The sequence below is a fragment of the Haemorhous mexicanus genome, chromosome 11 (assembly GCF_027477595.1).
Source record: "Haemorhous mexicanus isolate bHaeMex1 chromosome 11, bHaeMex1.pri, whole genome shotgun sequence".
NCBI classification, from domain to species: domain Eukaryota; kingdom Metazoa; phylum Chordata; class Aves; order Passeriformes; family Fringillidae; genus Haemorhous; species Haemorhous mexicanus.
In genome coordinates this window covers 5,821,598-5,837,215 of record NC_082351.1, presented here as the reverse complement: position 1 = coordinate 5,837,215, position 15,618 = coordinate 5,821,598, and the positions used below count along the sequence as shown (strand labels likewise).

Here is a 15,618-nt window from a genome sequence, read left to right as displayed (position 1 = left end):
GTACAGGTTGGCAGAATCCTCCGTGGATCTGAATTTGAAGTTGATGTGCTGGAGGCTGGTGCCTACTCTGGATCTGGAGAAGATTGTGGCTGCCAAGTGTCTGCTGCTGGGAGCTGGCACCCTGGGCTGCAGTGTTGCAAGGACCCTGATGGTAAATCCTTCATCTCACTAATAATCTCCTGCTTCTCATAAATTCTATTTTTGGTTTTTTTGTTTTTTGTTTTTTTTTGTCCAGCTGCTGTGACACATCAGAGACAAATTGCATTCTCTGCATCAAAATACACAGAATGCACATTTGTTATATCAGAAATTGCAGGGAGCAGGTGAGAACTGTGCCTAATGGAAATAAATAACTCAGGTTCTGCTGACAGGAGATAGTAAGGGAACCTTGGCAGAATATTTTGAATTTATTTAAAAAAAAATAATTCTGGAACAAATTAACAAGCTACAAAGACCAAATTCACAGTGAAGCACTTGAAATAACTCTGCTGGTAATTCCTTTCAGGAATATTCACCCCTTTCCACTGAATTCAGCAGGGTTGGAGGGATTTCTGTTAAATGCTATATTTAGCATTTAACAACCAAATTATTTATATATATTTTTAGATAAAATTTATATATAGATAGATATATATATATAAAAAGCAAATTTTCTGTTCCCTTATTTCAGTCACTTAAAAAAATAGCAAAAGCTTTTGTAGTTTAAGAAAAGCAAACAAAACTCAACGTTGAGTGTGTGGCATTACTCAAGAAACATTTCCCAAGGCTGTTGTCATTATCTTTATTAACTTTTGTTCTCCTTTAGGGCTGGGGGGTGAGGAAAATCACTTTTGTGGACAATGCAAAGATCTCCTACTCCAACCCTGTGCGGCAGCCGCTCTACGAGTTCGAGGATTGCCTGAGTGGGGGCAAGCCCAAGGCTCTGGCAGCAGCAGAAAGGCTGCAGAAAATCTTCCCAGGAGTGGTAAAATCTTTATTTCCATGGTGCTGTCACTAGAAAAAAAGAAAAAAAAGCGACTTCAAATTGCTATTCCAAGTTTTAATAGTTAAACGTTAAAAACGCTACACAGGTGTTCTGAGATATTTTAGATGGTTACTGAAATATTTTAGATGGTTACTGAAATATTTCAATTGGTTACTGAAATATTTCAATTGGTTACTGAAATATTTCAATTGGCTACTGAAATATTTTAGATGGTTACTGAAATATTTCAATTGGCTACTGAAATATTTCAATTGGCTACTGAAATATTTTAGATGGTTACTGAAATATTTCAATTGGCTACTGAAATATTTCAATTGGTTACTGAAATATTTTAAATGGTTACTGAACTATTTCGGTTGGTTACTGAAATATTTTAGATGGTTACTGAGGTATTTTAGATGGTTATTGAGGTATTTTAGATGGTTATTGAGGTATTTTAGATGGTTACTGAGATGTTTAAATGGTTGCTGAAATATTTTAGATGGTTACTGAAATATTTTAGATGGTTACTGAGATATTTTAGATGGTTACTGAAATATTTTAGATGGTTATTGAAATATTTCAATTGGTTACTGAAATGTTTAAATGGTTACTGAAATATTTTAGATGGTTACTGAAATATTTCAGTTGGTTACTGAAATATTGTAGATGGTTACTAAAATATTTTAGATGGTTACTGAAATATTGTAGTTGGTTACTAAAATATTTTAGATGGTTACTGAAATATTTCAATTGGTTACTGAAATATTTTAGATGGTTACTGAGATATTTTAGATGGTTACTGAAATATTGTAGTTGGTTACTAAAATATTTTAGATGGTTACTGAGATATTTTAGATGGTTACTGAGATATTTTAGATGGTTACTGAGATATTTTAGATGGTTACTGAGATATTTTAGATAGTTACTGAAATATTTCAATTGGTTACTGAAATATTTCAATTGGTTACTGAGATGTTTTAGATAGTTACTGAAATATTTCAATTGGTTACTGAAATGTTGTAGTTGGTTACTAAAATATTTTAAATGGTTACTGAAACATTTCAATTGGTTACTGAAATATTTTAGTTGGTTACTGAAATATTTTACTTCAAATTTCTGCTCCTGGTAACTTTGTTGAGGTGAATTGTCACAATATGACACGAAAGGCACGACACTCAAAGGCTGAGATTTCCGAGGCAAAAAAAGTTAGTTTATTTCTGGACCTCAATATTTACAGAATTCCAAAAGTGACCGTGGGTTGGAGGATGAATTTGCCACCTCTCCAACCACACTGAGCAAACCAACAATCAATTCTCTCCTCTTCCAGAAAGGAATGCAAAGCAATCATTATTTACAGGACAAGTGCCTGAGAAACTCCATCACAAAATTGTCAACATCAGCAGGCTTAGAAGAACTTGAGAAGAACAGGGTGACAGTAAATATTTGTAGTAATGAAATCTAATTAAGGATCATTAAGTCATTTTGTAGCTTGGTGATAGTGAAGTGCATTTTTTTCCTGTCTAGGGTGTCCTAAGGAGCTTTGAGTAATTAATGCCAGGTCAGATATGTTAATTGCCTACTCTGAGAGCAGCTCCTGAGGGAAGTAATAAATGTATTTTTGAGATTTCCTGTTATGTTTTAGACCCCAAATTTGCAATCTTCTCTAAATTGATTTTCTACAGTAGAAGATATAGCTTAGTTTTTAACTGCCAGCAAAGGGAACAACATACAGTCCCCCTTTTAAAATTCTAGTATTTTATGAGATTGAAACTAAATATTTTGGATAATTTGGAGGCATTTTAAAACTTTTCTTAGATTCCTGAGATTTTGGGACTCTATGGAATGAGCAAGATCTTTCTTTGGGGATATGCATGGACATTTACTCCTCCTGCAAATAATGCCAGTGTGCCCTTTGAGCTCCTTGTGCCATTGCTGGGCTGCCAAATGCACCTCAGCCCCTTTGGCTGCTGTCTTTGTTTCGAGGGACAATTATTCAAATCAGATTGTTGGAGCTGCCAGGCTTGTCTGTGTTCCTGCAGCTGCAATGCCTGGATTGAGCTTTTTTTGGGATTCTGGTAGGATTTTAGTGTTTACAAGCCACATTGACCATTTTGTGGTGCGGTTAATTCCAGCTTATTTATTTTCATTTATTAAAATACAATTGCCTTCCTGAGTCATCAGCAGGGTGAGCTGAGCTGATCTAATCCATCAGCACTTGTGCAGCACAGGCTTGATGGGTTGTCCATGAACACTTTGCTCAGGCACAGCATGGATCAAGTTCTGCATTCCTGCCACAGCCTTTTGGAGGAGATAATGACACTGAAATTACAGCCTGCCCCAGTAATTTCCTGATGTCTGAGGGGAAAAAAGTGGATCCTTTGGTATGGTCAATGGAGCTGTTACCCACAGTTGTTTCTCCAAGCTGCTGGATGGGCCTGGTTCTTTTTGTCCTCAGGGAGATTTATGGATTTCTGTGTGTGTGTGAATTGTGTGTGTGTGTGTGTGAATTGTGTGTGTGTGTGTGTGAATTGTGTGTGTGTGTGTGTGAATTGTGTGTGTGTGAATTGTGTGTGTGTGAATTGTGTGTGTGTGAATTGTGTGTGTGTGAATTGTGTGTGTGTGAATTGTGTGTGTGTGAATTGTGTGTGTGTGAATTGTGTGTGTGTGTGTGAATTGTGTGTGTGTGAATTGTGTGTGTGTGTGTGAATTGTGTGTGTGTGTGTGAATTGTGTGTGTGTGAGTTCTGTGTGTGTGTGAATTCTGTGTGTGATTATTTTATTTGTGTGTGGTGATTTCTGTGTGTGGTGATTTCTCTGTGTGGTGATTTCTGTGTGTGATTATCTCTGTGTGTGATTATTTTTCTATGTGAATTGTGTGTGTGTGTGTGAATTCTGTGTGTGTGATGATTTCTGTGTGTGATTATTTTATTTGTGTGTGGTGATCTGTGTGTGTGAATTCTGTGTGTGATTATTTTATTTGTGTGTGGTGATCTCTGTGTGTGGTGATCTCTGTGTGAGGTAATTTCTGTGTGTGATGATTTCTGTGTGTGATTTCTGTGTTTGATGATATCTGTATGTGATTATCTCTGTGTGTGATTATTTTTCTATGTGATTTCTCTATGTGTGTGAATTCTGTGTGTGTGTGTGATTTCTGTGTGTGATGATTTCTGTATGTGATTTCTGTGTTTGATGATTTCTGTGTGTGATTATCTCTGTGTGTGATCTGTGTGTGATTTCTCTATGTGATTTCTCTATGTGATTTCTCTATGTGATTTCTGTGTGTGATTTCTGTATGTGATTATCTCTGTGTGTGATCTCTGTGTGTGATTATTTTTCTATGTGATTTCTCTATGTGTGTGATTTCTGTGTGTGATTTCTCTATGTGTGTGACTTCTGTGTGTGACTTCTGTGTGTGACTTCTATGTGTGACTTCTGTATGTTCACCCTTCTGGTCCATTTGACTCACCTGGATTTCTGAGTTGTGCTGCTCATTAACTGGTCTGTGCCAAAGCACATTGCACCAACCTTCCTCTCCTCTCTTCCCATGGAATTTTACGCTTGGTTCCTCCAGTTTTTGCAATTTGGTTTTTAACTTTTCCTGCAGTGCCAAGCAGGGAGGCCTTGGCAAGGCTTGTTCTTCTGTAACATAAATGAGGGCTCCATCCTTCCCTTCCCTTCCTTTCCAGCAGATGGCTGGCAGCTTGTGCTGACACATTTCCAAAGGAGTGAATGAGCTGTTTGCATTGTCCTTGCATTGTGCAGATGCTTCTTTGGCTCAATATTTGCTCTCAGTGTGTCCTGCCCAAGTAAGGGGCTGGAAGAGGGAGATGTTTCTGCCACAGGAGCCTGTTCTCAGTGCAAGCCTCCAGCTCTGCAGGGACAAGTCTCAGAAGTGCTTTTTGCTGTCTCAGGTTCCCACATGGCTGGGGAGTCACAGGGAAATCATCCAAGGCTGTTCTCCTCCTGAGGAACTGGCAATAAGGAGCAGTGTGTGATGCTGCACCAGGCTGTGGCTGGGGCAGGATTTAGCAGCAGGAATACAAACTGCAGCCTGTTCAAATCGTGTGGGAAGGGGCTGGAAAGAGAATCAGGACACAAATTTTAATCACAGATCATAATCATGTGTAAATGGGGCTGCTTGGCTTTGGGGTGCTTGGCTTTGGGGATCAGGAGCAGTTCCACTCTGTTCTTGCAGTGATTTCCTAGGCCTGCTAAGACTTGGAGTGTGTTCTGCCTAAACACAGACTGAGAAACCCCAGCCCTGTCCCACAGGGAGCTGCAAGGAGCAGAGCTGCCATGCTGACAACGGGGACTGAACTTGTCCTCTGACCTGTGCAGAGTTTTACACCTCTTTAATCACAAGGTTGCCTTCTGATTTTCTCTCTGCCTCTCTCTAGAGCTCTGAGGGTTACAACATGAGCATCCCCATGCCAGGCCACCCCGTGAACTTCTCAGAGGTGACCATGGCCCAGGCTCAGAGGGACGTGGCACAGCTGGAGGAGCTCATCGAGGGCCACGACGTGGTGTTCCTGCTGATGGACACCAGGGAGAGCCGCTGGCTGCCCGCTCTCATCGCAGCCAGCAAGAGGAAGGTGTGCCACGAGCCTTTCCCTTTTCCCTTTTCCCTTTTCCCTTTTCCCTTTTCCCTTTTCCCTTTTCCCTTTTCCCTTTTCCCTTTTCCCTTTTCCCTTTCCCCTTTCCCCTTTTCCCTTTCCCCTTTCCCTTTTTCCCTTTTTCCTTTTCCCTTTCCCCTTTTCCCTTTCCCCTTTTCCCTTTCCCCTTTTCCCTTTTCCAATTTTCCCTTTTCCAATTTTTCCTTTGCCCCTTTCTCCTTTGCCCCTTTCTCCTTTGCCCCTTTCTCCTTTGCCCCTTTCTCCTTTGCCCCTTTCTCCTTTGCCCCTTTCTCCCTTTCCCCTTTTCCCCCTTTCCCCTTTTCCCCCTTTCCCCTTTTCCCCCTTTCCCCTTTTCCCCCTTTCCCCTTTTCCCCCTTTCCCCTTTTTCCCCTTTCCCCTTTTCCCCCTTTTCCTTTTCCCCCTTTTCCCTTTCCCCCCTTTCTCCTTTCCCCCCTTTCTCCTTTCCCCCCTTTCTCCTTTCCCCCTTTTCTCCTTTCCCCCTTTTCTCCTTTCCCCCTTTTCTCCTTTCCCCCTTTTCTCCTTTCCCCCTTTTCTCCTTTCCCCCCTTTCTCCTTTCCCCCCTTTCTCCTTTCCTTTCCTTCTCCCTTCCCTTTCCCCCTCTCATTGCAGCCAGCAAGATGAAGGTGTGCCACCAAGCCACTCATTTCCTTCCCCTTCATTCTCCCTTTGTTTTAAATCCTTTATTTTATTATTTTATTTTAATCCCTTTATTTTAAATTTCTGGCCCTGAGCAGTGGACTTCTCTCCTTCTAGCTGAAATGAGCTCCCCTTTGCCAGTGGAGAGATCAGTGTCCCTTTAGTGAGGGCTTCACTGACTCACAACCCCAGGTGTAAGTGTGAGTAACTTGATAATTCATCAGCTCCTCCTTAATCCTCCTGGCCTTTCTTGCCCCTGTGGTCTTGCTTTCTATTTTAGTTGTTTGAAAACAGCACAGAAATGACAAAATCAGCAAGTTTGCAAAGCTTCTTATCTCCTCACCAAAAATCTGATTCCATTCCCTAGAGGACTGACTCTCCATGGTTGTTTAAAAATAAATATCAATAATATCAACCCATCACACAGCCCAGGCAGGGTGTTCCTGGCACTGTGTTTGTGCCACTCATGCACACAAAATTCCTGCTACCTACTGAGCAGGAATTTCCTGGGAGCAGGAATTTGGAGCAGAAATCATGTGAATAAAGCAATTTCTGACCTTTCTATTCTCCACCAGAGCTGCCAATATAAGCATCTTGAAATTCACATTTTGAATCTCTTCAGAGTTTGAAAACAATTCATATCAGTCAACTCCCAATTATTATGGGAGTTGGCTGATTTTAATTATTATTTATTATCATCATTATTATTACCACAAAATCTTTGTGTTGTTTTGGTACCATACAGAACTTTTTTCTTCAACTCAACCCAAACTCTACTCTCAAACAGTTTTTCAAAAATTCAGTTTCAAAATGTCAAAATTTGAAGCTGGGCAGTGCCAGGGCCAGCCTGCTGTTCCACGTGGTGGGATGGTTGGGAATTCCCAGCAATATGTGGAGTTTCATGTGCATATTTTATGTGAATCCTGTCTGGTTCAATCAGGATAGAATGGTTTTATGATCTCCAAAACTTCCCTCCCATGTTTTCTTAGCCAGCAGTGCCCCTCTACGTTTTTCCTGCAGCACTTGTATAATTTTGAGGATAAATTTGGAAACTTTCTGTGGCATTTCTCTGTTACTCCGTGTCTGCATCTCAGCTGGTTGATTTGATACCATCCCTTAGATCTGAGGAGATGGAATTCTCTGTCACTGAAAAAGCACAGCAGGGAGATCTCCAGGTGCCCAGACAAATGCTCAGCAGTTGATGTTGGTAATCACCCAGTGAGAGCTGTGCTCCCAGTGTGATTTTGTGTGCCACCTGCAGATCTCAAGGTCAGTTCTGAAGGCCTCAGAAAGGCACACAGGAAATAAAGCAGATGGTGGGAGATGGTTTGTGGGAAGTGCACATCACCAGGTCCATGGGGAGCAGTAAGAATTCTTCTCCCCACTCCATCATTCAAGTGCCTTGGGGGTCTTTGCCACTCCTGCAGTCCTTGCCCAAAACCAGCAGCTCAGGCAAACCAACCCCTCAAATGCTAAATCCTCATGTCAGATATTAAATCTCTGCTCCTGCTGAGCCCTGGAACTTGTTAAAATTTGCTTCTTTTAGTTAATCCATGCCAAAAGATACTTTTCCATTTGTTTCTTGTACTTCTCCATTGTCTTTTTATCAAAGCCAGATGATTATTTTTTAATTAGGCTCAATCAATTAGAATGAAATAGTTACCTGTCTGTAAACTGAGAAGAAGCAGTTGATGGCATTAAAAATTGTTTAAAAATATTACTAATTTCTGCTAATAGCAGCTCTTACTCATATTTTGGAAGTGGAGCACCTAATTCAGTTTTTACAGGTAGATGCAGGGAAAAGATGCAATCTTTTAATTGCTGTAGCCCTGCACAGATTCAACAGCAGGGCTCCACTTCAGGACTGAGGGAAAATAAACTCCTCCAAGGCTGAAAGAATGTGCAGAAATAATTGGAAATACTGAGAACGATGATGAGACTCAAAGCTTGCTAATTAAGATGAATAATCCTTGTGAGAGCTTCCCTTGGAATTCTTCTTTTAAATAATTCCTGGCTGGAAGAAGGGAGAACGAGGAAGGGCTGCACCAGAATTTCTACCAGCAGGAGCTGCAGATGAAGCAGTGCATCTTCCTTTGTGTTTGAGTGGCTGCACTCATCCCTGTGTTGGTATTTGTGCTCCAGATTCCTCTGTGCACTTGCCACAAAGTGGAGAGAGAGGGGAAATGAGGACGCAGGAATTGTGCAGCACAGCTGCTCTGCTCCCCGTGTGACTAAGCAGATGCAGATGAAGCCCATAAGTAATCATTAATTGCTTTCCTTACTGAGCAGAAATTGCTGTGGATAACAGATGGTAGTTCATTGCTTGAAGCTGCTGTTGCTGGGTTTTTTTGTCACAAGTTTGTGTAACAGCTAGAGGGAGTCATCCATTGGGATCAGATTGCCCTGAAAGGCACAGGAAAGGACAAGGCCCTGTGACTTTCTGAAACAGACTTTTACTTTGGTTGTGGTTTTTTCTGAGGGCTTGGCAGCTGGAATTCTGCACCTTTCAGAAGCTCTGTTGTTGATGGCTAGGCTGGTAAATATGCAGTTAAAGGGTTGCTCATCCATCTACAGCCTGTGGGTTTTTTGGCATTTATAGTGAATAAAAACCTTGAGGCTGCTTTTTTCTTCCCCTCCCTTTTTGGCTCACTTGAAATCCGTTGTTCTCTCTTTATTGTTCACAGTTGGTCATCAATGCTGCCTTGGGATTTGACACTTTTGTTGTTATGAGGCATGGCCTAAAGAAACCAAAGCAGCAAGAATCTGGTGATTCACGTTTCAGCAACGCCTCTGCTTCCTCTGATCTGCTGGGATCCTCACTCTTCTCAAACATCCCTGGCTACAAACTGGGCTGCTACTTCTGCAATGACGTTGTGGCACCAGGGGATGTGAGTAGAACCTTGTGCAAACTGTGATTATATCTCTCTCTTGTTGCAATTTGAATTTTTATTTGGTTTTAATGGTGCTTCCTAAAGGGATCTGTGCTGTGTTGATGCAGTGAGGTAAAGAAATGGCAGATTTTTATTTGGAAGGTCACAGCTGTGAATTGCACAGCACTAGAGGTGCTTTGTACAGGGCAGGCTGGTTCCTCTGGAGTTCTTTTGCCCTCCCTTGAGAGCTGTGTGTGTTTGTAGTCCACCAGGGATCGGACTCTGGACCAGCAGTGCACGGTCAGCAGGCCTGGACTGGCCATGGTGGCTGGAGCCCTGGCAGTGGAGCTCATGGTTTCTGTGCTGCAGCATCCTGAAGGGTGAGTGTCCTGCTTTAGGGCAAATTTGGGAGAGAATCCCCAACAAGGGGCCCCTCCAGAAAGCAAACCCACACAGCCCCTCCCTCCAACTGGTTCGGGAAGAATTCCTCGGAGAGAAGTGGAAAGAACCTGATTATTTAACAGGCACAGCACCCCAGCACACAAAATGAACAATAGCAGGTGACACCACTCTTTCACCAGTCTGAAAAAGAAGACAAATTCAGAAAGTCTCTCCTGGGGTGGTCGCTCTGTTATCAGTCCCTCCGGCGCTGGGGCAGCTGCTGCAGCCACAAGGTGCAAACTCTCTCTTGGTGTTTCCCAGTCCCAGTCTGGAGCAGTCAGCAGGTCCAAACAGGAAAGGGGAAACAGCCCAGGAAGGAACTTGGACTGTTTAGCTAAATTAACTAATGAGAAAAGGAAAAAAGGCAAGAGCAAAGCAGAAGCAAAGCAGGGCAAAAAGCAGCACTGTGTACTGTCCTGTCTCTGTGTCCCACCAGCTGTGGGGGAGCAGCTGATAAGAGACCAAAACAAAACTTTCACTCTTCAGAGCCAGTCTTGAAGGCACAGAACAGAATATCCAGCATAAACAGCACACAGCAATGGGGATACAAGCATCCTAAGGTCACCCTAGGACAGTGAGCCATTGCTGTTCTCTGAGAAGTCAGAGCAGTTGAACAGAATCTGCAGGGAGGAGGAGGAATTACACCTCCAGAAGGACAGTTCTGTCGGGGTGATGTCTGTGAATTAGTGCAGTGTGCAGTGCTGGAGGGAAATGCTTCATCAAGTCTGAAGTTTTTCTTCTCTCTCTGAATTTAACCTCAGAAAAGTATTAGGGATCTTTCAAAAGAAGAAAACGTTGCTGTCCCTTTCCTTTTTCTTCCCCCTTTTCTTTTTCTTCCCCCTTTTCTTTTTCTTCCCCCTTTTCTTTTTCTTCCCCCTTTTCTTTTTCTTCCCCCTTTCCTTTTTCTTCCCCCTTTCCTTTTTCTTCCCCCTTTCCTTTTTTCTTCCCCCTTTCCTTTTTTCTTCCCCCTTTCCTTTTTTCTTCCCCCTTTCCTTTTTTCTTCCCCCTTTCCTTTTTTCTTCCCCCTTTCCTTTTTTCTTCCCCCTTTCCTTTTTTCTTCCCCCTTTCCTTTTTTCTTCCCCCTTTCCTTTTTTCTTCCCCCTTTCCTTTTTTCTTCCCCCTTTCCTTTTTTCTTCCCCCTTTCCTTTTTTCTTCCCCCTTTCCTTTTTTCTTCCCCCTTTCCTTTTTTCTTCCCCCTTTCCTTTTTTCTTCCCCCTTTCCTTTTTTCTTCCCCCTTTCCTTTTTTCTTCCCCCTTTCCTTTTTTCTTCCCCCTTTCCTTTTTTCTTCCCCCTTTCCTTTTTTCTTCCCCCTTTCCTTTTTTCTTCCCCCTTTCCTTTTTTCTTCCCCCTTTCCTTTTTTCTTCCCCCTTTCCTTTTTTCTTCCCCCTTTCCTTTTTTCTTCCCCCTTTCCTTTTTTCTTCCCCCTTTCCTTTTTTCTTCCCCCTTTCCTTTTTTCTTCCCCCTTTCCTTTTTTCTTCCCCCTTTCCTTTTTTCTTCCCCCTTTCCTTTTTTCTTCCCCCTTTCCTTTTTTCTTCCCCCTTTTCTTTTTTCTTCCCCCTTTCCTTTTTTCTTCCCCCTTTCCTTTTTTCTTCCCCCTTTCCTTTTTTCTTCCCCCTTTCCTTTTTTCTTCCCCCTTTCCTTTTTTCTTCCCCCTTTCCTTTTTTCTTCCCCCTTTCCTTTTTCTTCCCCCTTTCCTTTTTTCCCCCCCTTTCCTTTTTTCCCCCCCTTTCCTTTTTTCCCCCCCTTTCCTTTTTTCCCCCCCTTTCCTTTTTTCCCCCCCTTTCCTTTTTTCCCCCCCTTTCCTTTTTTCCCCCCCTTTCCTTTTTTCCCCCTTTCCTTTTTTCCCCCCCTTTCCTTTCCCCTTTTTCCCCCCTTTCCTTTCCCCTTTTCCCCCCTTTCCTTTCCCCCTTTTCCCCCCTTTCCTTTCCCCTTTTTCCCCCCTTTCCTTTCCCCTTTTTCCCCCCTTTCCTTTCCCCTTTTTCCCCCCTTTCCTTTCCCCTTTTTCCCTCCTTTCCTTTCCCCTTTTCTTTCCCTGGGATGAGGAGCTGCTGTAAGGTGTGGCAGGCTCTGAGATAAGCCCTGAGTTGCAAATCTCACTTAAAGCTCAGTGAGTGTGACACAGAAATTACTCTGAATTTCTGCACCCTGAACATGGGGCTTGTTTTCTCTCTTTAAAACCTGGGAGAGAAGAAGTGACTTAGGAGCTGAAGATGAGTCTCAGCCTGATTTATATATATTTATCATGCTGAGTCTTGGTTCCTATGAAACAGACTTTCCACACAGATTCCTTGACTCATTTGAAGCTGTAGCAAAATGTCTGGAAGCTGCCTGGAAATTCTGAGTGTGCTGCCTTGCTCTGATTTTCCCTGTTGTGCTTTTGGCAGGGGTTATGCTGTGGCCAGCAGCAGTGATGACAGAATGAATGAACCACCCACTTCTCTTGGGCTTGTTCCTCACCAGGTAAATCATTGCTGATAAAACCTTTTGTTGAAGAGCTGGGAACTGAGCATCACAGATGTTGTCACCTTAAAAAAATGCTGATTTCATTTCCCAGAGGACTGACTCTCCATGTTCACTCAAAAAATAAATATCAATAATATCAACCCATCACACAGCCCAGGGTGTTCCTGGCACTGTGTTTGTGCCACTCATGCACACAAAATTCCTGCTACCTACTGAGCAGGACTTTGCTGGGAGCAGGAATTTGGAGCAGAAATCATGTGAATAAAGCAATTTCTGACCTTTCTGTTCTCCACCAGAGCTGCCAAGATAAGCATCTTGAAATTCACATTTTGAATCTCTTCAGATTTTGAAAACAATTCAAATCAGCCAACTCCCAATTATTGTGTGAATTGGCTAATTTTAATTATTATTCATTATTGTTATCACAAAATATTCACGTTGTTTTGGTACCATACAGAACTTTTTTCTTCAACTCAACCCAAACTCCACTTTCAAATGTGTTAAGGGTTTTTCAAAAATTCAGTTTCAAAATGTCAAAATTTGGGGTGTTATTATTAATGTTGCAGAGCTCCTGAAGTTCTGTTCCCGGTGACATCTCTTCATTGCAATAAAGAGAATAAAAAGGATGATCAATACTGCCAAGAGTTCACACCTGAAGTGATCAAACCCTGCTGCCAAGTGCTTTCAGAGCTGCCTCTGGTAGCAGAAATAGTGGTCTGGAATTTTAAAATTGCCTATCAATAATATCATAATAACATCACCATGGAGGAATGCACAGCAGTTCAGTGTTCAGACTCCAGGTTATAGAGATGGGGAAAAAATGGATTTAAGCTGTCACACCATGATTTTTATTTTTCATGGAATTTTGCAGTCAGAAAAGGCAACTGCAGATGGTGCTGTGCCTCTATTTCTGGTGAGGTAATGCTGCATTTAGGCAGCTGTGCCATTATTTGTACAGAAAAGAGCAGTAAGATGTGCTCAGTGTAAATCCACTGCAAGTTTTACTGGGAATGACTGTTGGAACATGGTGGGTGTTCTTTTTATGGGATGTACGTGTCCAGTTCATGTTGAATTTTGGAAATGCTTGACATAGTAATGTGATTTTTCATTTTTTAATCATCCTGTAGATCCGAGGATTTTTATCCAGATTTGATAATGTTCTTCCAGTCAGCCTGGCATTTGATAAGTGCACAGCCTGTTCAGCCAAGGTAAGGCTGAGTTTGTGCTTTCTGTTGTTTTTATATTTCTAGGTCAATTTTGAGCAACTTTTTGACATTCTCTCTGACTTCCTTAGGGCTTAGAATCTATTCCCACTTCAGCTAAAAGTTCTTTTTCCCTCATAGCCTTTTTTTTGTTTAGTTGTTTTCTAAATTTCTTTGGCATCACCTCTTGGCATGCTGCTCTTTTTATCTCCACATAAATGCTGCCATCAGCTGAAGAATCCAAGCAGAGATTGACCAAGACATTGCTGGAAAAAAATCACAAAAATACTTATCACAAAAATACTGTCATTGTCTTTCAGCTTTGTAGGAAGGAATGAGATTGGTGTTATTTAAGAAATGCTTTCTGATGTCTGAAATTGAATCAATATCCCTTTAGCCTTCTGCAGCCTAATGTCTTTCCAAATAGGCAAAACTGTCGAAATTTCAAGTTTGTGATACAAACCAGACAAATAATGAACAATTGAGGGGAAAAAATTGCTTCTTACCATTTCTTTATTGAACAGATTGTTCATTTTGCTGCTGGTGCTGCCAGTCCTGAGTCACCTCAGAGTTCCCAGCTGTTTCTTGGCTCTCTGGGGCAGCTCTTGCATTGTTTCCCTCTCCTCTGCCTTCCCAAAGTTCCCTCTGGCAAGTTTTTTTCTGGCTGTGGAGTGCAACTTCCAGAAGTTTTCCCTGGGATCTCTCAGCAGGGAGGTTCAGAGGGTTTTTGCCTCATGGTTTGGAGTGCCATGAGTTTATTTCACCCTCCTGTACCTTGAGGAAGTGCTTGCAGAAAGTTCTTTCTGTTCCTGCCCTCGTCCTCCTTCCAAAGAGCCATCAAACAATAATGGGGCACTGGCAATTTCTGGAGGACTTGCACAGTATCTTCTTCTCCAGTGATCCTTTTTTTCCCCCTCTGGGCTATCTGGGTACATCTGACAAGTTTTGAAGGAGTCTCAGTGTGCATTTTCTCTTGAAGTTGGAGCACTAAATTTGGGTGTTTGTAAAAATAACAGCAGCTGGATCTACCCTGTTGGAGAGCTGAAAACTCAGCAGTAGCTGAAACCTTGGTGGTGGAGAATTTAAACTGTTAGATGAGGCTTTTTTCTTTCTCTTTTCCTCTTATTTTCCCCTTATCTCCAATTCAGGAAACACTGCCATGTAAAAACAATAAAAATGTACATCCACGCAGATAAATCCAACGCAGGGATCAATTTTTCCTCAGCAAATCATTTCCTCTTGGAGGTCATTTTAAGAGAGGCCCATTTTACATAAACAGACTTGATGATTTAATAAAAAGTGCCTTGGATTTTAGCAGCTGTGCTATTCCCAGAGAGATCACTTTTCATGTGGTTTGGGGATTGAATTTCTGCTGTGCTGAAAAGGTTGCTCCGTTGGCTCACGGATTTCCTTACAGTAGAAACAGAGCCTTTGTTTACTCTGCTAACTTTATTTATTAGCATAAGAATATGTCACCCTGCATTATGTGGAAATCTGATGCTGATGCTTTGAAATGACAAATCCAATTATGATTTAATTGTTGGTTTGTTGTGTGAGGGTTGGTTTTTTTAATAAGGTAATTTAGGATTTCATCCTGCTCCGTGTCAGAATTACTGGGGGTTCAGACTTTCAGCACAGATAGAATTGAATTTGCTGGCATTGTGTTCGTGGTGCTTTTCTTTTGTCAGTGTTCTCCTCCTTGAGCTCCTGTCACTGTGGAACTCTGAAAGCACAAAAAGAATGAATTAGGAATTTTAGAAGACTCCCAGTGCATCCTGAAGCCATCCAGCCCAGCTGGAGGACTCAGGAGGAGCTGCTGATGATCTGCATGTTTGGAGATTGGAGTCCTTTTCATCTGGACTCAGTCACTCCTTCCTTTCTCTGCTTCAGAAGCTGCAGGGGCCAGCCCTGCAAGCAGCCAGCTTCTCCCTGCCAGAGCTGTCCTGCCCAGGCCACGTGCCAGAGAAGCTTCCTGCAGGCAATTGTCCAGGAATTTTGGGATGCTCACAGCAGGAAACCAATCTATTTCTATTCTGGGCCAATTTTTCCTTGTATGATTCCCCCTCTGTCTTATTCTGGTCCTGCAGAAGCTGTGCTGGAATGTCAAATATCCCTGTCAGGGCTCAGGGCACTGGGAGAGCACTGAGAGCCCTTCTGGTGCTCTCCAAACTTGTTCTGGCACCAGCAAGGGAGACTCCAGAGCTCTTCAGGATGGATATTGGTCAGACAATATTTAGGATGGATTTTTGTCAGACAATATTTAGGATGGATATTGGTCAGACAGTAATTGGTCAGACAATATTCAGGATGAATTTTTGTCAGACAGTATTTAGGATGGATTTTTGTCAGACAATAATTAGGATGGATTTTTGTCAGACAGTATTTGGGATGGATATTTGTCAGACA

The 15,618-nt window shown here is 42.1% G+C and overlaps 1 protein-coding gene across 3 annotated transcripts in view; it reads left to right on the top strand.

The window, feature by feature from the left end:
- Window positions 1-15,618, top strand: part of ATG7 (autophagy related 7) — a 98,561-nt gene that overhangs the window by 10,187 nt on the left and 72,756 nt on the right. For all 3 annotated transcript variants that reach the window (XM_059856142.1, XM_059856143.1, XM_059856144.1), the window contains exons 11-17: window positions 7-151; window positions 806-964; window positions 5,364-5,558; window positions 8,921-9,124; window positions 9,371-9,486; window positions 11,932-12,007; window positions 13,138-13,218. In XM_059856142.1, coding sequence (XP_059712125.1) covers window positions 7-151; window positions 806-964; window positions 5,364-5,558; window positions 8,921-9,124; window positions 9,371-9,486; window positions 11,932-12,007; window positions 13,138-13,218 — 976 coding nt within the window. The remainder of the gene's footprint in view (window positions 1-6; window positions 152-805; window positions 965-5,363; window positions 5,559-8,920; window positions 9,125-9,370; window positions 9,487-11,931; window positions 12,008-13,137; window positions 13,219-15,618) is intronic.